Raw genomic sequence first — 22909 nt, 5'->3', positions numbered from 1 at the left:
TTTGCTTCATCATTTCACACCACCTTTATTAATGAACTTGGATTGTAGTTGTGTGTCTGTCTCCCAGTTATTGGGCACTACTGGATGGCAAGCACTGTTATAGAGTCACTGAATTCTCCTGCACTTGATTAAAGAAAGAGACAGCTGTAATAACTTGAGAACTCACAGAAACACTGTTTTGGTTTTCTGTTGAATCCAACGTTTAGTGTGGCTCTGAGTCTGACTGATTTTGTTCAACTTTGGGCTGTGCCTCTTACCAGTCTGGGTAAGTGACTTTTAGGGTTGCCAGATAAAATAAGAACACCCAGTTAAATTCGAATTTCAGATAAACAATGAATACATTTTTTTAGTGTATGTCCTATGTAATATTTAAGACATACTTACACACAAAAAAAATTAGTTGTTTACCTGAATTTGAATTAAATTTCAAATTTAATTTGGTCATCCCCCATTTTTTTGTGTGTTTAATCTGGCAACCCCTGTGACTTCTCTGATCATATTTATTATCTGTAAAATATGGGTAAAAAAAGTACCTGCTTTTTAGGAGAATCCATATAAAGAGACTTGCACACAGTAAATTCTTAATTTACCTTCCCTAACAGGACACTTTTTATTAAGAGACGTAAGTTAAAACTCCAAGATAATGGCCCCCTGCGCAACCAACTATATGGGCATCCTTAATTAAACGGTTTTCTATAGAGTGTAGAGAAAGTTAACAGAGCTCTGAGAAAGCTGCAAACTGGGTTGATTTGCAAATCTGCCTTCCAAATAATAGCCTGAAGGGTTAAGCAATGCCCCACCACGTGGAAAAGTATTTTCCTGTCACAAAGATCATAGCAGCTGTCTCTGCGCAGGCGCACCAGGACCTCTGCGTCTCTCCTCCTCCCACCCCGCCCAACCCACAGGAGAAGTCACGTGGGAGAGCCCTTGCGAAACTGGAGAGACGGGCGTGGTCACGTGACCGAGGCCTCCTCGCACTGGGGATGGAGCCGGAAGAGGGGACGCCCTTGTGGCGGCTGCAGAAGCTGCCTGCCGAGCTGGGCCTGCAGGTGAGGAGGGCGTGGACGGCAGCGCGCGTCGGAGTTCCCCGGCTGCCTGGCGCGCGGGTCAGGGCGGGTGCGCCCGTTCGGGCTCCCCAAGAAAGGGGGAAGGGGCGTGATTTCGGGTAGCCGGACCCTGCCTCACTTGGGGAACTGAGGAGGCCTCTGGATCGCCGCCTTTTCACCCCGGCTTGGAATTGCTGGTTCCTCAGCTGGTTTCGCCCAGACGGGGGCGGTTCACCAGCTTTCACGCGCGGTGCGGAACCCGGTGATCCTGGGCTGGGAATTGGACCCTGGACTGGGGATTGGAGTCGCCATGTAGTTTTTGAAAGCCTGTGACGTAGAGTCCGTGGTTTGCAGCCTTTTCACAACATTTCATTCATTCAACGCACACTTCCCTAAGCCTTCCAGTGCAACAGGCACAGTGCTGGGTGCTGGGGGAATACCGTGATGTTTTAGGCAGAAGCAGACTCTGCCCCCTTGAGGACGGCGGCGAAAAAACGTTAAGTTCCACGAAGGAAGCCAAATAAGAGACTTCATTTAGGGTGGTTCGAGATGACCTGTCCCCAGGAGCTGACATACAGGTTGACACCTTGAGGATAAGAAGGAATCTGGCTTGTGAGGATCTGAAAAAAGCAGCTATATTCATTTGTTCAGCCAGCTATTCATTGAAGTCCACAAAGTGCTCTGAATAAGGTTAAATGGTGAGTGAGGCCACGTAACCTTGGTGGAGCTTGCTAATAGGGGAACCAAACTGAGTTATCCAGTAATGAGCATGTGAAAGGGTGGCAGCACAGCTTTGAAGGGACAAGGGAACATCTAGATTTCTAGACTGAGTTCTGAAGGATGAGTAGAGACCAGTCTGGCTAGAGGGAAAGCTGGGAGGGAAAAAACCAACAGGCGGAGGAAATAACAGGTTCATTGAAGGGCCTGGGAGTGTTGAACTTGCTATTAGTTGTTTAATGCTGGAATTTAGTGCCGGAAGTGAGGAGCCGAGACCAAACTGGAGAAGTTGGCAAGAGTCAGGTTGCTCAGTGCTCTGTATGTCATGCCCGTGTGTTTAGACTTAATAACAAAGGCACTGGGAATTTAAAGTATTGCTTGGGGCAGCAGCAAAATGTTGGGAAGTTTGAAAGATGAGAAAAATGTGGAGACGGTAAGGACATGATAGCGTTATCTTGCCTGTGAAAGGAAGAAAACCCAGTGGATAAAATAAACCAGTATATGCAAAAGTAACTTCAGTGTAAACTCTGGGAGCCTAGGGTCTATTTGCCTTCACACTACTGACAGTCACATTATTGTAATTAATATGTTAACCCCCTAACAATTCAGACCTCAAGAAATCTTCTTTGAATATAGAATTTTAACTGAGTCTTCTTGCCTCTAGACTCACTGACTCTTCTGAACTGCTTCAGGGTAGATACTTTGTTTTGCTGAGTTTTATATACCCAGTTCTTTAGCTCTGTTATCTGGCTGAATCAGTTGTTTTGAGGGAGGGAATGAATGAATGCCTGCCATATTCAGCTTTGTCAGTGGGCGGGTAAGCTGGATCCCAAGCTTTGGTGGGCTGCCTTTAGTGTAAAAGGGAGGCAGCTTTGTATAGGTGCCAATTCTGTTCTACTTAAAATGGGTGAAGATTGGGGAGGAGGGGCTTAGCCTATATTAGGTGATAGAGAGATATGTGGTAAGCAGCCTTGCCAATTGCGTGGGAAGGGTAGGGAGACGGAAGGAAATTAACCATATTTGCTCCAGTCAGAACCAACAAAAAAAACCTTAATTCTTTTCTCTCCTTGTATAAATGAGGAAATTGAGATGTAGGGAGAGGAGTTGAGTAACTTGTCCGAGGACATCAAGCCAGTAAGTGGCAGATTACTGAATTTTGTATTGCCCTTCCTCTCTTCATGCTACCTATTTCTTAGATAATTCCCCAAACCTTTATTACTATATATGCTGATGACCCTGAAATTTCAAGGTCCAGTCAAACTCTATTCCCTAAATATCAGGCTTCTGCTTGGATATACTACTTGTACCTCAAATTCAGTATATCTTGGCTGAACTTGTCTTTCCCAACAAACTATTCCACCTGTAGCCTTGTTTTGGTTTGTGGAACCATCACTTATCCAATCACTCAGCCTGAAATTCTGGGAGTCATCTGTGGCTCCTCCTTTCCACATTCCTTTTACATCCTTTCTGCCTCCATTTTGAGGCCCTCATAATCTGTTGCTTGGGCAAACTGAAGATGAGGCCTTTGGTTTCCTCCTCCCTTCTTCCCTCTTCTCTCCTCATCTCTTCCACCCTGTTGCCAAACCTATGGAAAAATAATGCAAATGTAAATATGTTGCTTCCCTATTGAGCACAGGACGAAGCCTAGGCTTGTTTGCATTGAACGCAGGCCCTTTATGATCTGGCCCCTACCCGCCTCTCTTTCCTTGTCTCCTAATTGTCCCCACCCTCCCAAATTGCTTGCTATTCCGGAAAACAAGCCATATGGCTTGGCACTTTCATCCTTTGCCCATGCAGGTGCTTGTGATTAGAAGTGCCCTTCCTCTCCCTCATTTGCCTGGCTTCACTACTCATCCTTTTATGACTTACTTTTTTCCCTGCTTTCTCTCTGTGCTCCTTGGCACTTTCTAAAATCTTCTATTATAGCCTCTAACATTCTAAATTGCATTTATTTGAATGTCTGCTTTTCTCCAATGGACTAAAACTGTTATGGTAGGGCCTTACCTTATTTATCCTGCTTCCTCATATGTAAAATGGGAATATTAACAATACCTACCTCATAGTGTTGTAGTGAGGATCAAAGCAGTGCTTGGTACCTAGGGCCGTAGATGATAGCTATTATAATTTTTTTCCTCTGCATTTTCATTGTCTTTAATAACTGGAATGAAATGCTCATTAAATATTTGTGAATGAGTGAAATGCATTTACAATCCAAAAAAGTTTGCACTTTCATTTTTCTGTTTTGTGTTTTAGAGTTTTGGGTTTTACTTTAAGAATTATGAGTTACCAAAGAGCATTGGGAGCAGTATGAGATAAGGTGGCATATGTGTAGAGAATTTGGAATGAACTTAAAATTGATGTGTTAGTTGATTTTATGGTAGTAAAAAATTCCGTTTTGTAGAGTGCTTTAGCCACTGTTTGAAAGTGGAATCACCAGTTGCTCAACTCTTTTCTACTGTGTGGAATATGGTAGAGCAGGTATTATTGCTTAAAATGCAGTGGAGTATGGTCCAGGAGAAAAGAGTTTGAACACTTGGTGCTAAGAAAATGTCTCCAAGTAATTTGGAGTCAAAGACGCTTATTCTTTTAAGACACAGTGTTCTCTGAGAGAGATAACTCTATTAATCATTTTCCTAGAACAGTACCTGGCATAATATGTACCCAGTTCTAATATTTGTTGAAGGCATGTGTTTTGGTTTGCTAAAGCTGTCAGAATGCAGTATACCAGAAATGGGTTGGCTTTTAACAATGGGGATTTATTAAGTTACAAGTTACAGTTTAAGGCTGTGAATATGTCCAAATTAAACCATCAGCAAGAGGATACCTCCTCTGAAGAAAGGTTGCTGGCATCCAGGGTTCCTCTATCAGATAGCAAGGCAACATGGTTGGCATCTGCTGGTCCTTCACTCCCAGGATTCATTGCTTTCAGCTCCTGGTTTCAGTGGCTTTCTCTTTGAGCTTCTGTGGGTCCTCTGTTAGCATGTCTGGGGCATTTCTCTTTTTCTAAACTCTCTCCAAATGTCTCTGTCTTTTATCCTCTCATAAAGGACCCCAGTAAAGGATTAGGACCCGCCTTGAATGAGATGGGTCATATCTCAACTGAAACAACCCGATCAAAAGGTCCCACCCACAATAGGTCTGCACCACAAGAATGGATTAAGAGAACATGGCCTTTCTGGAGTATGTAACAGTTCCAAACTGCCACAGCATGGATCTTAATAATAGTAGTGGTAGTAGAGTAGTAGTAATAATGATAATAATGATATTAGTGGCTAGCAATTTTTAAGTGCTTTGTATATGTACAGGCATGTGCCAAGCTATGTGATGTGAAAGGCAGGCTTTTGCCTGCTCCTTGGATCTATACAATCCAGAATCCATAATCTTAGTCACTGTGTTCAATTGTATGTATTAGGATTTCTGTTGCTGTTATTAAGGTAGGGTAGAGAGAAAGGAATGTAAAAAAGGAAGAGAAAGGTACTGAGGGGTTTCTGGGAGTGGGTCAAAGAAGCAAGTATGAATGTCTGAAAGAGAGATAAAGCAAAAAAAAAATTTTTTTGATCTGTAGTAAAAGTCCTTACTCTAAACTTAGATGGTTTGACTTGGACAGATTCCAGGGGAGTCACTGAATCTATAAATGCTTTTTTTTTTTAACCTCTCCATAAGGAACGCTTATTTATTTTATTTTTTTTTTAAAGTCAAATCCTGTGTTTGATAGTTGGTATAAATGCTATTGCTAAGGAATCTTGAGGTACAACTTTTATACTTGCCATCTTCCTTTCAGGAACATTGAAGATACAGTAGTGTATCTATAGCATTATTTTTGCTTTCTGGAGGTAGACATAATAATAAGAAAATCTGGGATTTTTGTGGGGCTCTAATTTTTAATTAATATGAATAATTTTAAAAATAATTACATTTTGACCTGAGCTGCTGTTGTAGATAACATGAGCTTCTCATAATAATATTTGCTTGCTACAAGGAAAATAAATCTTTTTATAATCTTACTTATAATTAGATTAATTACATTTGTTTCGTTTTTCCTCTTTAGCTCCTTCACAAAATAATTGATGGCATTTGTGGCCGGGCTTATCCTCTCTACCAGGATTATCACAGTGTTTGGGATTCAACAGAATGGATGCATGTTCTGGAAGATATTATCAAATTTTTCAAAGCTATAGTTGGTAAAAATTTATCTGATGAAGAGGTAACTTCACTCCAAATTTCTTTCCCTTATGATAAACCCATGTTCAGATTTTTTTATTAAATTGACCTTATTTGTATGTAATCTGAGGGCTGTTATCAGTAATTATATATTATATAAGCAAAAACCTCAATAATGATGTTTAAATGGATTATGATTGTGGAAGTTGTGAGTTTTTGTAGTTTTGTTTTTGGTGTTGTTTATTTTTTAAATTGTGAAACATTTAAAGCATAAAGAAGAAAACAGAAAATAGTGTAATAGACACTCATATTCCCATTACCATAATTAAATAGCAGTTAATATTTGTTTTTTTGTATTTCAGGCTTTTTGTTTGTTTTTGAAAGTAAAGCAATATAATAGAGTTAAATACCCCACCCCAATCTCCCACCCTCCCCAGAGATCATTACTCTCTTGAAGTTGGTGTGTTTCTTTTGGACTTCTATATTGTATGTATGCTTGCACCTTAAATAATATATACACTTTTGGGGGTGTTTAAATGCATAACTTGTAAAGGATAACATATGTATCCATTTGCAAATTGTTTTTTCATGCAACATTGTGTTTTAGATTATTCTTATAAGATATGGATCTATATCATGTATTTCAACTCTTGCATTTTATTATAGGAATTAAGTAGGATTTATTTATCTTTTTCCCTACTGAGCTTATTATCTTTTTTTCACTGTTACAAATAGTGCTGGTACAAACATTCTTGTGCATGTCTCCTTGTGTAGATAGAGGACAGCTTCCCTAGGGTAGATACCGTAACATGAATTTCCAGGGTCATAGCTTATCCTTGTCTTTAACTTCACTAGGTTTTAGCAAACTGCTTTTTAAAATGGATGAAACAATTAACATCCTCACTTAAAATTGGCTAATTCTTTTTCCCCAAAAGTCTCACTAATACTTAGTGCTCTCTGATTTAGTTATTCTATCTAATCTCATGTGTTTGAAATATTTTATTGTTTTGATTTGCATTTTCTTCGTTACCTGTGAGTTTGAGTAACTTAGATATTATGTTTGTTAGCCATTCTGGAAGCTTCCTCTTAATTTGCCAATTCCTGTTCTTTCCTCATTTTTCTATTGGGTTGTTTGTCTATTCTTACTGCCATGATTTCTCTATATATCTTGGGTTCCAGTCCTTTCTTATATGTGTTCTATATCTGTTCTTCTAATCTATTGTTTATCTTTCTCCATTGTTTACGGCATCTTTGACATAGACATTTTTAATTTTAATGTCGTCAACTTTATTTGTGTTTTAGAGTTGTGCATGTTTTTTTCCTTATTTTAAGAAATTCTTATCTCATTGTTGTAAAGATGATCTATTATGTTTTCTTCTAAACATTTTATAGTTTTGTTTTTTACATGTAGATTTTTAATTCATCTGGGATTTGTTTTTATGGATAGTATGAGAATGTAATCTATTTTTATCTTTTAGATGACCAGTTGTTTCAGCACTATTTAAAAAATATTTTCATCTTTTTCCACTAATATAAAGTGTTAACCTCTGTCATATACCAAACTCTCAACAATAGTTAACAGTTAACTATTAATGTGTGACCAGCCATCCCAGATTTACTGGATTAAAATAGCAGTCATTTATTATTTTAAAATATTTATGGGTTGGTTGGCAGTGCTGTTCTTGACTTGGTTTGCTCATTCATCTGAAGTCAGTGAGAGATTGGCTGGAGGCTGGCTGCCCTGGGATGGCCTCAGCTGGGATGATGATTCAGCTTCCTCCGCAAATCTCTCCTGCCTCCATCCAGGCTAGCCTGACTTGATTTCATGGTGACATGGTACCCAGAGAGCAAGCAGGATGTGTAAGCCCTTCCAAGCTTTTGCTTACGTCAAGCTTACTGCTGTTTCCTTGGCCACGGCAAGTCACAAAGCCACGCCTGGCATGAAGAAGGGCACTGTCAGAAGGTGTGGATATAGGATAAGTGTGAAAAATTGGGCTCCTGATGCCACTAGTCCACCACAGCTTTGAGTTGTGTTCTTCTCCCTATCAATGTAATACTCTTATTGCTGTAGCTTTATAGTAGTCTTTGTATCTGGCAAGGCAGATTTTCTCTCTCCTCAGTCTCCTTTCTTCAAGATTATTTTAGCTGTTCTTTGCCCTTTATTCTTTCCTATTCATTCATTCATTTTACTAAATAATTTATTGAGCACCTGCTGTATGTCAGGTATTTTGCTAGATGCTAGGAATACAGCGTAATTTATATTCCACTGGGGTTGGAGACAGCTAACAAAATAAAATATAATATCAGGTAAAGATAAGGAATATGAAGAAAAATAAACTGCAGTTAGTGGATAGAGTGAGTTGAGCCTCAGGGGTAGGGAGGTTAGGATGTTTTAGGTAGGTAGAGAGGGAAGGCCTCTCCGAGGAGGTAAGGTGACAGAGGCATGTATTTTTTTAAGTTCCTTCCTGTTGGGATTTTGGTTGGTACTGCATTGGATTGATGGATTAATTTTGGGATAATTACCATTAGATGTTAAGTCTTTGAAGTGGTATATTTTTCAATTTGTTATATTTGTTTTAAAATGTTTTATCATTTTTTTCACGTTAGTCTTACATATCTTATATTTGAGTTTTTGTGGCATTTAAATGGTTCACTTTAGTGATTACTTTTTTGTGTGGTTGCTAGTGTGTAAGAATGAAATTGGTTTTTGAATTTTGATCTCGTATTCAGCAGTTTAGCTGAACTGCGTAATCCCTTTAGATTTTTTTGTTTTGATTTTTTTAATCAAAGTTATGAAAACTTTATAATTAAGGAACAAATAATTAGATGAGATTTATTACCCAAAACAACAGTTCCACACTTCTCTGCCTACATTTTTCCTACTTCAGAAGTAACCATTGCCATATCTCTTAGCTGGTAATTTCAGCATTCGTCTCCACATTTCTAAATAACTTCTTACATTGCTGTTGCTTGATTTTTTTCTCACTTTTAGATTGTATCTTTTGACTTCCAACAGTGGAAGATGAGTATTTAAAAGCTCCCTTTGCTTTCCCCACACTTGCCATTTCCCTATTTTCCTAATATAAATCTAACAACAGTTAGGGTATAATTATGTTTATTGTGTTCATTCTAATGACTTTGCAAATGCTATGTACAAAATAGTCATATAGCAAATTGTTTTTTCCATTTCTGCACGACTTTTTGTTTTCTGTGAAATTAATGTCTTTTTTTGTTTGCTTAGTTTTATGTGTCCTTGTTCTTTATTCGACCCCAAACTTTTCACTTATTTAAATTTGCTCTCTAAATGTTCAGAAGCATTAGATACGATTTCATTTTCTTCCTCCTGAAGAAGTCTTTCCAGAACCTTCTGATCGGTTTCAACTGGAATAATTCCTCTTTATATCTGATGAAGAATTATCATCCTGGATCTCCCCTTACCATCATTATGGGGATTCCCTCCACCACTCTCCTTTTGAATCTTTTGCTTCCTGTTTTCCATGGCTTTCACTTTCTTATTTGTTTCCTCATTTTGGTGTGGAGCACAGCCTCCAATAGTGTCTTTAGAAAGGGTGTATGGGAAACAAATGTTTTGAGACATTATAAATCTGTTAATTCAGTTAACATCATATATGATTCATAATTCTGTCTTTTTATTACTGTTTAGTGTTACATAATTTTTGTATATATTCTGCTATTGATAGACATTTGGTTGGTTTTTAGACTAGTTATTACAGGAACATACTTGTGGATGTCTTTTGGTGGCTATCAACACACATTTCTGTTGGTTATACACAGGAGTGGACTTTCTCTGTCATGGGGGTTAAAAGTACCTACCTTTAAAATATACTGCCAAATATTTTTCCAAAATAATTGTACGAATTTACACAACAACATATGAGAGTTCTAGTTCTCCATATCCTTGTCAATACATGGTATTGTCAGTCCTTTCAATTTTAGCCATTCTGGTAAGTTGTAAAGTAATTAATTGTAGTTTAAATTTCCATTTCTCTGATGAGTAATGATATCAAGTACACTTTCATTTTTTCCCTCTTGGATTTTCTTTTTTGTTACGTACCTATTCAGATCTTTTGCCCCACTTTGTTTAAAATTGAATTTTTTATTTTGATAAATTGTAGATGCACCTGCAGTTGGAAGAAATAATACAGAGAGATCTTATGTACCCTTTACTCAGTGATAACATCTTACATTATGGTGAACATAGTACAATATGACAATGAAGAAATTGACACTAATACCACAATCAAGATACAGAACAGTTGCATCACTGATCCCTCCTGCTACCCTTTTATAAACCTCCTCTATCCCATCCCCCATTCCTAACCTGAGACAACCACTAATCTGTTCCATCTCTGTAATGTTGTCATTTCACTAATGTTATGTAAATGAAATCATACCATATGGAATCTTTTGAGATTAGCTTTTTTCCTTCAACATAATTCCCTTGAGACCCATCCAGGTTATTACATGTATCAAGTTTGTTCTTTTTATTGCCAAGTACTATTCCATGGATTCTTCCATTGAAGGACATTTGGGTTGTTTCCAGATTTTGGTTATTATGAATAAACCGGCTATGAAGATTTCTCTACAGGTTTTTGTGAAAATATAAGTTATCATTTTTCTGCAATAAGTGACCAAGAGTACAATTGCTGAGTTGTATAGTGAGTGCATATTTAGTTTTAAAAGAAACTGCCAGATTATTTTTCAGTGGCTGTACTATTTTACATTCCCACCATCAGTATATGAGTGATCCAGTTTTCTGTGTCCTTGCCAGCCTTTGTTAGTAACACCATTTTTTATTTTACCTGATCTAATAAAATATTAATCTCATTATAGTTTCAATGTAAATTTTCCTAATAACTAATATATTAAGCATTTTTTCACATTAATTTATTTGCCATCCTTATATACTCAGTGAAATGTCTCATAGTGTCTTTGCCCATTTTCTAATTGGATTGTGTTTTTTAACTGTTGAATTTTGAGAGTTATTTATATATTCTAGATAAAATCTTTGTTGTTATGTGGCTTGCAGATATTTTCTACCAGTCTATGACCTGTATTTTCTTCATCTTAACAGTATCTTTTGTAAAAATGTTTTTAATTTTGATAAGATTAGATTTATCAATTTTTTTTATAGATCATACTTTTGGTGTCAAGTATAAAGATTCTTCTCTTAGCCCTAGGTCCCGAAGATTTTCTACTATGAATTTTTCTAACAGATTTAATTTTTATATTTTCTTTTTAAGTTTGTGATGCATTTTGAGTGAATTTTTGTATAAGGTGTGATGTCTACTTCAAGGTTTTTTTTTTTTTTGCTCTATGGATATCAATTGTTTTAAGAATTGTTTGTTGAAAAGGCTATCCTTTTACTGAATTGCTGCTGCACCTTTGTCAGTAATCATTTTTGATATTTATATAAGTTGCCCACTTTTTTTAAAAATTGAGCTGTATTTGTCATGATGACTTGGAGGAATTCTTCATATATTCTGGATATGAGTTTCTTGACAGATAGATGTATTTTAAATATTTTCTATTGTGTGACTGGTGTTTTCACTCTCTTTATGGGATCTTTTGGTGAACAGAAATTCTGAAGTTTATTCAAATCCAGTTTGTCAGTACTTCTTTTGATGGTTTAGTGTTTTTTTTTTTTTTAAATTAGAAAAGTTGTAGATTTACAGAAAAATCATGCTGAAAGTACAGAGTCCCATATAACTCCCCTATTTTAACACCTTGTATTACTGGGTACATTTGTTCAACTGATGAAATAATAACATTATAATTTATTAACTCTAGTCCACAGTTTACATTCGGGTTCGCTGTGTGTGTTACACAGATCTATGATGATGTTTTTTAAAAATTTTTATTCTAGTAACATATATACAACCTGAAAGTTCTTCTTTTAACCACATTCAAATATATAATTAAGTGCTGTTGATTACATTCACAATGTTGTACCAATCTACATATTAATATATATATTATTTTCTCCCATATTATAGGTTGTCTAATGTTTTTTTTTTGTTGTTTGTTTGTTTTTTGGATGGAACAATGTTTACTCACATAGAGAAGAGGCTTCACTAGTGGGCGTTGGTCCCCGCAGCCAGCAGCTTCCCCTTCCCAGGCAACTCAGGGAGATGTCTATGTGTACCCCTCTTCCCTCTCATTGTCTCTTGTGTGCTGTAATTGAGGGACCCTATTCCCTCCCCACCAGGAACAGATATACCAGTGGGAGTGCACTGAGTCATAAAACATGCATACTTGAGGCAGACAGTCTCCAGTGGAAGTTTACATATGCTCAGGGCAGAAGGGAAGGGATGTGCTGGCAGTCCACTATCTGCTATGTAGGTTGTCTTTTTACTTTCATGATGAAGTTTTTTGATGCCCAAAAGGTTTTAATTTTGATGAGATTCCATTTATCTGTTTTTGTTGTTGTTGCTCATACTTTGGGTATAAAGTCTAAGAAACCAATGCCTAATACAAGATCTTGAAAATATTTCCCTATGTTTTCTTACAGGAGTTTTATAATTTTGCTTCTTACATTTAGGTCTTTGATCCATTTTGAATTGATTTTTATATATGGTGTGATGTAGGAGTATACCTTCGTTCTTTTGCCTATGGACATCCAGGTTTCCTGGCAGCATTTGTTGAAGAGACCGTTCTTTTTTGAATTGAGTAGACTTGGCACCCTTGTTAAAAATTAGGTGGCCATAAATGTGAGGGTTGATTTCTGAATTCTCAGTTCAATTTTATTGGTTTATATATCTGTCCTTGTGCAGGTACCATGCTGTTTTGATTACTGTGGCTTTGTAATAAGTTATAAGATCAGAAAGTGTGAGTCCTCCAACTTGGTTCTTCTTTTTCAAGATGGCTTTGTCTGTCTGGAGCTCCTTATTCTTCTTTATAAATTTGATGATTGGCTTTAACATTTCTGCAAAGAAGAGGTCTTGGAGTTTTGATTGGGATTGCATTGAATCTGTAAATCACTTTGGTTTAGTGCTTTTAATATACTTTTTAAGAAATATTTGTGTGTGCCAGCATCAAGAAGATTCTTTTGCATTTTCTTTTAGAAGCTTGATTGCCTTAGTTCTCACATTTGTATCACTGATTATTTTGAATTAGCACTTACGTGTGCATTTTGAATTAATATTTGTGTATGGCTCAAGTTTAGATTTTTCCACATGAAAATCCAGATGACCGAGCCCCATTTATCTTGCCTCACTGAATTGCTATGCTGCCTTCCCTGTAAATCAGGTGACCATATATATGTGGGGACTCTTTATTTATTCCATTAGTTAAGTCTTGATATCTATTAGCAGACTTTCAGCCTCATGCTGCTGCCTTTGTATTTTCATGTGCATTTTAGAATCAACTGATCAGTTGCAACTAAAAACCCCATAAGGATTTTGATTGGGATTGCCTTGAATTGCTAAATTGTTTGGGGGAGAATTGACATCTTAACAAAATTGAGTCTTTCAATCCATGAATGTGGAGTGACCCTCCATTTATTTATATTGTCTTTAATTTCTCTCTTTAATATTTTGTAATTTTTAGCCTAGAGGTCCTGCAAATAATTTGTTAGATTTATTTCTTGGTAATTGATGATTTTGATGTTCTTTAATTTGTTTTCCACTTATTTATTGCCAGTATGTAGAAATACAGTTTATTTTTGTATGTTTGTTCTGTATCCAGCAGCCTTTCTAAATTTATTTACTACATCTAATGGTTTGTAGAGTCTTTGAGGTTTTTTATATTTGCATTCGTGTCATCTATGGATAATACAGCCTCCCCTCCAATTTAATACCTTTTATTTTTATTTTTTTTCCTTGCCTTATTGCACTGGAAAACACCTTCAGTATAGTGCTGAAATAAAGTGGTGTTAGTAGACACTTGTCTTGTCCTGACCGTAGGAAATAAGTGTTTACTGTTTCACCATTCAATATGTTAGCTGTATGATTTTATAGGTATTCATTATCATATTGAAGAAGTTTCTTGTAATTCCTACTTTACTGTGAATTTTTACCATGGGTATTGCAATTTTTTCAAATTTTTTTCTGAATTATTTTTTCTCTTTTATTTTATTAATGTGGTCAATGCATTGTTGTTTGAATGTTAAACTAGCCTTGCAATGCCAGAATAAACCCCACTTGGTCATGAGGTATTATCTTTTTTATGTATCTCTTGATTTGATTTACCAATATTTTATTTAGGATGTTTGCATCTGTATTCGAGTGATACTGACCTGTGAATTTTCTTTCCTGTAATGCTCTTGTCAGGTGTCAAGTTTTACTCTGAACTCATGTAATGAATTGGGAAGTATTTTAGTTCTTTTCCTTAACTCTGAAAGAGTTTATGCATGGTTGGTTTTCTTTCTTTCTTAAGTAGTGTGTTGTTTAATTTTCAGTTACTTTGATATGTTTTTGTTATCTTTTTTTATACTGTGGCCAAAAAATAAAAAATGTATGATTTCAGTCCTTTGAAATCTGTCATGGCTTGCTCCGAGGCTCAGCGTATTGTGCATTTTGGTGAATGTTCCCTGTGTGTTTGAAAATAATGTGTATTATACGTTGACTGCAGTATGCAATATTTTGATTAGTTTAAGTAGAATGATGGTGTTTTTCAATTCTGTATCTTTGCTGGATATTTTTTTGTCTCCTCTGACAGTTTCTCAGAGGTGTGTTAACATCTCTAATTATGAATGTAGATTTATCCATTTGTCTTCTTAGTTCTTCCAAGCTTTGCTTTTTATATTTTGAAGCTGTATTATTGGATACACACACATTTAGAGTTGTTAAATCTTTCTGTTGAATGACCCTTTTGCCATCCCTTTCTATTTCTTCTAATACTTCTTGCCTTAAAGGCAACATTGACTGATTTATTAATACAGCTATACCAGCTTTAGTGCTCTCTGGGTGTACTCACGACTGTGGCTTCCATGCTGCTTCATCAGTCAGTCTGTTTCCTTTCTTTTCCTTTCCCCTTTTGTTTCCCCTTTTCTTTTTCCTTTCCAGAAATTTATTAAAATCTCTTGTTATTGTTTACACATTCTCATCTTATTCTTTGCATAGTTACAGAAGTATTTCTTTTTTACTCTCTTTATTATCATTTTAAAGGGTGTGTGAAAGGAGAATGGGAGTATGTATATTTTAAATAGAAAGTCCGTTTGGCTATTTTCTTACCTTTATTTTTATTTTCTTAGATATCTCAGCAGTTGAATCAGTTGAATTCATTTCATCAAGAAGCTATCATGAAATGCTTGAAAAGTAGGAAAGATGAAATCAAGCAGGCTCTGCTAGGAGAAATAGTTGATATTTCCTCTGCACAACTGCAGGATTTTGATTGGCAATTAAAGGTGAGAATCTATTTGAGTTTTTTTTTTTTTTTTAGAGAAGTTGTAGGTTAGAGGAAAATCATGGATAAAGTCCAGAGTTCCTCAATACCTCCCTATTATTAACCCCTTGCATTAGTTTGGTACATTTGTTACAATTCATGAAAGAATATTTTTATGAATATATATATATATATATTTAGTGTGGTTCATTTGTTACAATTTATGAAAGAATATTTTTATGAATATATATTTTATTTCACTGTTTTGATATAAAAACTATTCTTTTTTATATTATACATCTTTTTTTTATTTTGAGAGTACATTTTCCCAAGTAAACATCAAAGATAATTTAAACTACACCTTTTGCATTAACATAGGCATAAGTACACACTAAAATCATCCAAACCATGTATAACAATATAGAGTTGATAATAAATTTAATTAGCTGGATCTAGTAAATCATTAAATGTCATAAACATAGTAGAGCAGTGTATCTAGTCAAGATATTATATTTTTGGCTAGAATTCTATAATGTGTTATTAAACAGCAGCTTTAAAAACATTTTGCAAAGAGACTCATGATTAGTAGGATTCATTAAGAACAACTTCAGGCCAACCTTCCATCCTTTATGGGTACCTAGACCATTAGAAAAGGAGAAAACAAATACACTGTATTTCTTGATTTCAGAATTGCCCTGGATAAAGTGCCTCACATTGTCCTTGTGGATAGGATGGAGAAAAATGTGAGAAAGTAACACAGTTAGGTGGGTTCATAACTGGATAAATAACCATCGTAAGACAGATGGATTTATTTTAACCAGGAAGGAGGTCTCTGATTCTGGCCTTGGCACAGTCTTCTGTACCATTTTTAGGAATATTGATTTGGTTTACCAAAGTGCAGCTTGAGTCAGCAGTATGTGGATTCAGCCTTATGTTTTATTTGTTGAATTGCAGTGTTTCAAGCAAGGGATAGTTTTAATATATTTTCTTTTGAACCATTAAAACTTTTTAGTTAATTTTGTTAGTTTCATCTTTTTTGTTCTGGCTGCCAAACTTAAGTGATATTTCAACAAACTGGAACCCAACTGAAAAGACTGACCAGGATCTTAAAATCGTGATACATGAGGTTTCTAATAGAAATAGAACTTTAAAGGACTAAAAGTCATGTGGATGGGGGAGTAGCTAGAGTATGCTCTGTGGCTCCAGAGACTAACATAACGACTAAGGTATATCATTTGTAGCAAGATGGAAAAACTTTTTAACAATTATGAGAACTGAGAATATTTTAACCCCTTCTAGTGGTAGCACATTTCTCATTGTTGGTGATATTCAAGCATAGGCTGAGAAACGAGTTACTAGAAATATTTGAGGAGGATGATTATCCATAAGATAGCTAACATGAAGGTGATACTTCTACATCTCAGGTATTATGAGTCCTTCTGTATTTGAAGAGATAATAGAGGAGATATGTGAGGAGATATCCCCCTGTATGTGCCACAAGGGGGATCCTTTGAAGTTGGTTTTTGGGAAGGAGGTCCTTTCTATTGCACAAGTAATTTTTTCCAAGTGGTAGCACTCCAAACAAGGATTCAGTTATTGTGGTTGTTTTCTTTTCTTCGCTTTCTTTCTTTTCTTTTCTTTTCTTTTCTTTGCTCAGATCCCAGAAGAATTTGCTGTCTGCCAAAGCAACTGCAAAACTTGTTTCAAAAAGTATTAGTATCAAAATATTTGGTTCTTCCGTTCTCCTTAGGATACTCTCTGGAGACAGAAAGTATGAAGTGTGAGCTAAACATGCTGAATATTTTTGTAGAGTGGCATCTTAATGGAAGATGGGATCTTGATAACATTTATTAACAGTTTAGCAGATAGCTTATCATGAACTAAGTGTATTTAATTCTGAGAGTTTGCCAGTGCTTTTAGAAAAATTTATCCTTGCACATGGACTTTTCATCCTCTTGGTATCTTTTCCTTCACCTTTCTTTAATAATTCTCTGGCTTTTTGCTGCATTGGTCCCATTCACTACCTCCCAGCCATAGTTCTACTCTAGATATCTGCTTAAGCCACTGCATTGCTGACTCTTTTTCCTACCCTCCTTCCTCTCTTTTATTTATTCTCCTTTCTCTTCCTATTTTAGGAATGTATGTTGGTATGGTGTGGGTTTAGTTTCTTTATGTTTCTTCTACCTTTCTGTGTACTTAACAGCAAAAGGAGTACCCTTTTTTTTATGTACTGTTATTAAGCTCTGATGCATATTTTAAAATATAAATTAAAATATAAATTTTAGTTTATTGAGGAAAGATTTGAGAACTTAAGTTGAAATTGTCCCTGCCCCCTACCTTTTGCTCATTAAATGCTGACTCATAAGAGGAAAAAATGACATATCCAGTGTACTCTTCCCTTCTTAAATTTCAGCTGCTAAATCATCAGATCTGCTACATATGAGTTGAAGAAGAGGTTCTTAAAACCAACTTTCTTAACAGGATTTAGTGGAATTTGCTTTACCTATTTTATCTAAGCCAAATACCACCACAGATTTGCTTGTTTGAGACCTCACCAACTTTCACTTTTAATTGCGTTAGGTGGAATATTCAGAATAAGTTAACTCTGAAAAAGCATCAAAAGTATGATTTGCCTGGAAAGATTCAATTTAAAGAAATGGCTGCTCTGTGATTTTGGTCAGATTATGAAATGTGGACTTTGGGATTTGAGAGTTTTCAGCTTGTAGTTTTATCTTGTGTGTCCCATTGAGCTTGCTTTAGGAACAAAGCTTTGTTTTTTATTTTCCTCCATGAATCCGTTTCTGTTTGTGTGACTTCTCTTAGTGATTTTTGTTTCTTGCTTGGAAGGTCCCCTATCTAAATTTGCAGCCTAAATCCTTTTTCACAGCCAAGTTAACAAGGGGGTGGGAGACGCTGCAGCTACTGCTTTTTACCAATGATTTTAAATGTGAGGGAGCAGGACTGAGGCCCCAAACTTAGGAATTCATTCATAGGCAAAATAAGTACAACCTGCAGGTCCCAGCCTCTCTTTTGGCTTATGTTGCAAGTAAATGAAGCCCAGTGAGTTATTGGATTAGAGTTAGTTCTGCAACATGATAGACATTTTCTTACTAGGTTGATAAAGGCACGTTAACTTGATCAGTAGCTATGATGGGTTGTGTTTGTACCAATTACTGTTGGCTCATGATCTGAATAAAACGAGGACTTCATATGTTTAGTATTGCTCTTATTTGAAAAAAAAAATTCAAGAAAAAGCATAACTTAAAGTAGTAGACCCATTTCCATGGATAATTCATTCATTCAATAAATACTTGAGATCCTAATAAAGGTAAAGCACCACTTCTCATATTAGATAACTGAGCAATTTGTGTGTGTATGGTAGTGAAGAGAACAGGAATGAGTCCTTCAAAAAGTCCCTGAATATCTTTTTTATAAAGTACCCTCTCATATTTTTCTACTTGGTTTTGTTGTTCATCAGAGCAAGAAATGAAGGCTAGTCTTCAAATTGATTTTTTTATCTGATGTAATAATGGAATCCAAAGTGTTTCTTAAAATAGCCCTTAAATGTACTCTTGAACTTCTTACTGGAACTTTATGTAATGTTTGGAATGACATATTAATAAAGTAATCTGTTTTAAAAAATAAAATATAGACCTTTTTGCTATTTATTAATTACTATTTTTCTAATTTTAAACAGCTTGTACTTTCTAGTGACAAGATTGCTGCATTACAAATGCCACTTTTAAACCTTCATCTAGATGTAAAAGAAAATGGTGAAGTCAAACCATATTCTGTTGAAATGAGTAAAGAAGAGCTTCAAAATTTAATAAATTCTTTGGAAGCAGCTAATAAGGTATTTGTTTTAATTTTGTGGTGTGATTTACATTTTTAAAATGTTGATGCCTTTAAAGCAATATAAGAAAAACTCAGTTCATTTTTAATATTTCTTCTTTTCTTGTATTTAATGTCAGGCATATTAAGGTATATTGTTCTGTTCTGCATCTCCAGTGTTAGATAGTAAGTTAATTATGATTTGTAACTTTCCATTATTTAGTTTTGAGCATAATTTTTCAGGCAGTTATTTTTTAAGAGACTAATAGTGCTGTTCTAATGGTGGATTTGTTTTGCTTCAGTGCTCATTAATGATAAAAGTAAAATTTTTACCTTGGGACAGTGAAATCAGTTGATCTTTTTTATGATCAAAAAGTAGCTGTGATCCTGAAGAAAAAGAGTGTCTTATTTTAACTGGACAAATACTAGAAAATTGTTTTTTTAATACTATAGCAACGGGAGACAAAATATGGCTTAGAGTTATGGCAAAATCAGTCTAAGACAAGATAGAACTAATGAATGATTTACATTTACAAAGGAGTAGCTAAATAACAGTAATCACTTGTAATGTTTAATAAATGAGGAAAAAAAGATATTTAAACAATAGAAACTGCTGCTGTGGGGAAGAAATAAAAATAATTCATTATATATATATATATATATGTTTCTTTCATTAGTGCCCAGCGTTTTCTAGTGATCTAGTCTCAGTGATTAAATTCAGTTAATCTTACCAATACCTCTTGCCACTAACCAATGTTCTTGGCCCTTTACCCTATATAAACTCTGATACTCTTCAGCTTCTCTCCATACTTTACAGGTGCTCAGCCATTTTGGTGCCTTGATTACAGGTCCAAATGCTCAGTAACCAAATTGGTAGTTCAAATTTGACTTGGCTTTGGATGGGGCTAGAAGTCTGCAGGGGGTGTGTGATAGAGCCCAGTTTAAACATTAAAAGACTCTGAATCATAGATCTTCGTAGGCTTGTGCCATCAGTCACTGTGCATGGTACCTGCTTGCTATTAGTTCTCTGTACTCTTCTTACAGAGATTTCAGTGTTTCATTTAGCATATATCAGCATCATTCTGGTATAACCTGATTTTCACCCAATTTGTGTTTAAAGGTGGTCCTGCAGTTGAAATAACTGGAAATGATGAATACCAACACAATCAGATTCACTGCTACAGTGATATGCACAGCAAATACTGTGTGTTCAGAAAAGCTGCACTGTATTTTGCCAAGCTGAGAAAACAACAGTGATGAGATTATAAAGATAAAAATTTATCAGCCTCTGTAAAGAACAGGAAATTACATGATTGACAGGAAATGCATTAAAAAAAAAGAAGTAAAGATGAAAAAGTTCTAATAGCAGTTTATATTTTCATAATGACTGTTTTGCCTCATTTACTGAATATTTGAGAAATCTTTGTAGATGTACAGTTTTACTGAAAACAAAAAATATGTTCTAAAGTAATGTAAACATTTAAAGCACAAATGTACTTGAATATTGCTTTAAGAAGTAGGTGAATAGCAAGGCCTTGTGTTACAGATATTTAATTATTAATTCATGATATTTTTAAAAATAATTTTTTAAAGAATGTATAAGTTGCATATGTAACTCAGGATATTCCGTATCTTTCATATTTCAAAATGAAAAATTTTTAAATATAAAATTTGTTAGAGAAAGCAGCTCTTAGACATGAGCAAGGAAAAACTACTCTAAATTTATGTGAACAGTTCTTTGTGAATTCTAAACTAAAATCTTGTACTAGAACACAAAGAAATAAAATAATGCTGTTGCTCTTGCAGTTCTGTGTCTGATTAGAAGAGTATGTTCTGATAAAAAGAATCGATGTCATTGTATAGTGTATATATTACTATTCACATATCAGATAAGACTATATACAATATTTGTTAGAAACTCAATATTGAATTTAGTGATTTTGGATGTTAACTTCATTGGAAAACAAGACATTTTTAACTTCAGTTAAAACAAGCATTCTGAATAAATAATGTCTTACTTTTTTTGTATATTGCTTTATTCTTTCAAAATGACTTGCCACATAACTCCATAATGAATATGTAATTAAGTGGTGCCTGCTGTATATAAGCGTTACAACTAATTAGAGCATAAGCGTATTCTTTGAGGTGGCTAAATAACTATTACTATTCTCGTCATACAGATGAAGACAGGCTTAGAGAGGTTAATAAATATTTGGGTGTGAGCTAGACATTCTACTCAAAATGTGTTCTGTAGACTGTGCCAGTCTATGAACTGTTTCTTACCGGTTGGTGATGAAATAAGAAGCTTATGTCAGAATACTGTTTCTTTCATCGAGAAAGTTTTTTTTTGTAAAAAAAAAATATCAGCCGAACTCAATAGTGAGCTTAGTGAAGTAGTGGATTTACCTTCTGGTGCAAGTTCCTTATATCATCATGGACCAATAACAGTTTTTAGACCAGCACTTTGGGTAACACTGAGCTAGAGATATCATCTGTGTTCCAGTCTTCCATGCAGCACCTCCTTTGACAAAGAGAAAATCTTGCTCTATTGAGTATTCCTCTCACCACAAGTTATCACTGAATCAGCATTTTTAACAACTTTATTCAGATATAATTGGCATTCAGTAAACTGCACATATTTAAAGTATGCAATTTGATAAGTTTTGACATATACACCTGTGAAAGTATCACCACAGTCAAGACAGTAAACATATTCATTGTCTTTGAAAGTTCCTTCCTTTATAATCCCCCTCCCTCCCTTACCCTTCAGGTAACCACTGATCTACCTTCTGCTACTATAGCTTAGTAGCTGTTTTGAGAGTTTTATATAAATGGAATCATATGGTGTGTACTCTTTTGGTCTGATTTCTTTCATAGTTATTTTGAATTCCATCCATGTTGTGTATATATCAATAGTTCATTTTTTTTTCTTTCATTTTTATTGTTGAGAAATATTATGTTGTAGAGTTTGTTTATTCACTTGTTGATGGACATGTGGGTTGTTTCAATATTTTGGCTATTGGAAATGCTATGAGCAGTCTTGTGCATGTCTTTGTATGGATATATGCTTTCTTCTCTCTTGAAGAAAATACTTTAAGAATGGAATGGCTGGGTCATATGGTGGACTTAGGTCTATCTTTAAAAAACTGCCAAACCATTTTCCAGAGTGGTTTTATTATTTTATGTTCCCACCAACAGGATATGAGAGTTCCCGTTCCTCTACATCCTTGGCAAAAATGTGGTCAGTCCTTTACAGTTTAGCTATTTTAACAGGTGTGTAGTGGTATCTCATTGTCATCTTAACAGGCGTTTCTCTATGACTAATGATATTGATCCTCTTTTCATGTGCTTATTTGCCATCTGTATATCTTCTGTGGTGAAGTATCTGTTAAAACCTGTTGTCCATTTCTTAATTGGGTTGTTTGTTTTCTTATTGAGTTTTGAGAGTTCTTTATATATGCTGGATACAAGTCCTTTAGTAGATACATGCTTTGAAAATATTTTCTCAAAATCTGTGGCTTCTCTCTCTTTTTTCCTTGGTAAGTAGACTTTGTTTTTAGGACATTTAGATTTACAGAAAAAATTGGGAATAATGCAGAGTCCACGTATACCCCACACCCAGTTTCCCCTATTATTAACATCTTATGTTTGTATGATACATTTGTTTCAATTAATGAACTAATGTTGATGTATTATTAACTGAAGTCCAAAATTTATTGAGGTTTCCTTAATTTTTCCTAATATTCTTTTTCTGTTCAGGGAACACATCCAGGTTATCACATTACGTTTACTTGTTATATTTCCTTAGG

The 22909-nt window shown here is 35.2% G+C and overlaps 2 protein-coding genes across 3 annotated transcripts in view; one reads left to right on the top strand and one right to left on the bottom strand.

Annotated features, from left to right (window-relative positions):
* Positions 1-22909, bottom strand: part of GABRB1 (gamma-aminobutyric acid type A receptor subunit beta1) — a 534121-nt gene that overhangs the window by 4184 nt on the left and 507028 nt on the right. The window contains exon 9 of the mRNA XM_037829738.1: positions 3820-3859. Coding sequence (XP_037685666.1) covers positions 3821-3859 — 39 coding nt within the window. The 3' untranslated portion in view covers position 3820. The remainder of the gene's footprint in view (positions 1-3819; positions 3860-22909) is intronic.
* On the top strand, positions 933-21128 carry COMMD8 (COMM domain containing 8). Of its 2 annotated transcripts, none has more exons than XM_037829739.1 (5): positions 933-1049; positions 5812-5967; positions 15139-15291; positions 18967-19122; positions 20221-21128. In XM_037829739.1, the coding sequence occupies exons 1-5, from the start codon at positions 984-986 to the stop codon at positions 20239-20241; spliced, it is 552 nt and encodes a 183-aa protein (XP_037685667.1). In that variant the 5' UTR covers positions 933-983; the 3' UTR covers positions 20242-21128. The 2 variants fall into 2 exon arrangements, with proteins under 2 accessions (XP_037685667.1, XP_037685668.1); XM_037829740.1 differs by lacking the exon at positions 933-1049 and adding an exon at positions 1072-1744.

This window comes from Choloepus didactylus, chromosome 3 (assembly GCF_015220235.1).
Source record: "Choloepus didactylus isolate mChoDid1 chromosome 3, mChoDid1.pri, whole genome shotgun sequence".
Classification (NCBI taxonomy): Eukaryota; Metazoa; Chordata; class Mammalia; order Pilosa; family Megalonychidae; genus Choloepus; species Choloepus didactylus.
The sequence above is the reverse complement of the archived record's forward strand: the minus strand, read 5'-3'. Positions and strand labels throughout refer to the sequence as shown.

Bases quoted from the DNA above. Each gene is read 5' to 3' on its own strand.
- COMMD8 (XM_037829739.1), top strand. From the start codon at position 984: ATGGAGCCGGAAGAGGGGACGCCCTTGTGGCGGCTGCAGAAGCTGCCT. The intron at 1,050-5,811 runs GTGAGGAGGGCG...TTTCCTCTTTAG, and splicing joins CTGCCGAGCTGGGCCTGCAG to CTCCTTCACAAAATAATTGA. The intron at 15,292-18,966 runs GTGAGAATCTAT...AATTTTAAACAG, and splicing joins ATTTTGATTGGCAATTAAAG to CTTGTACTTTCTAGTGACAA.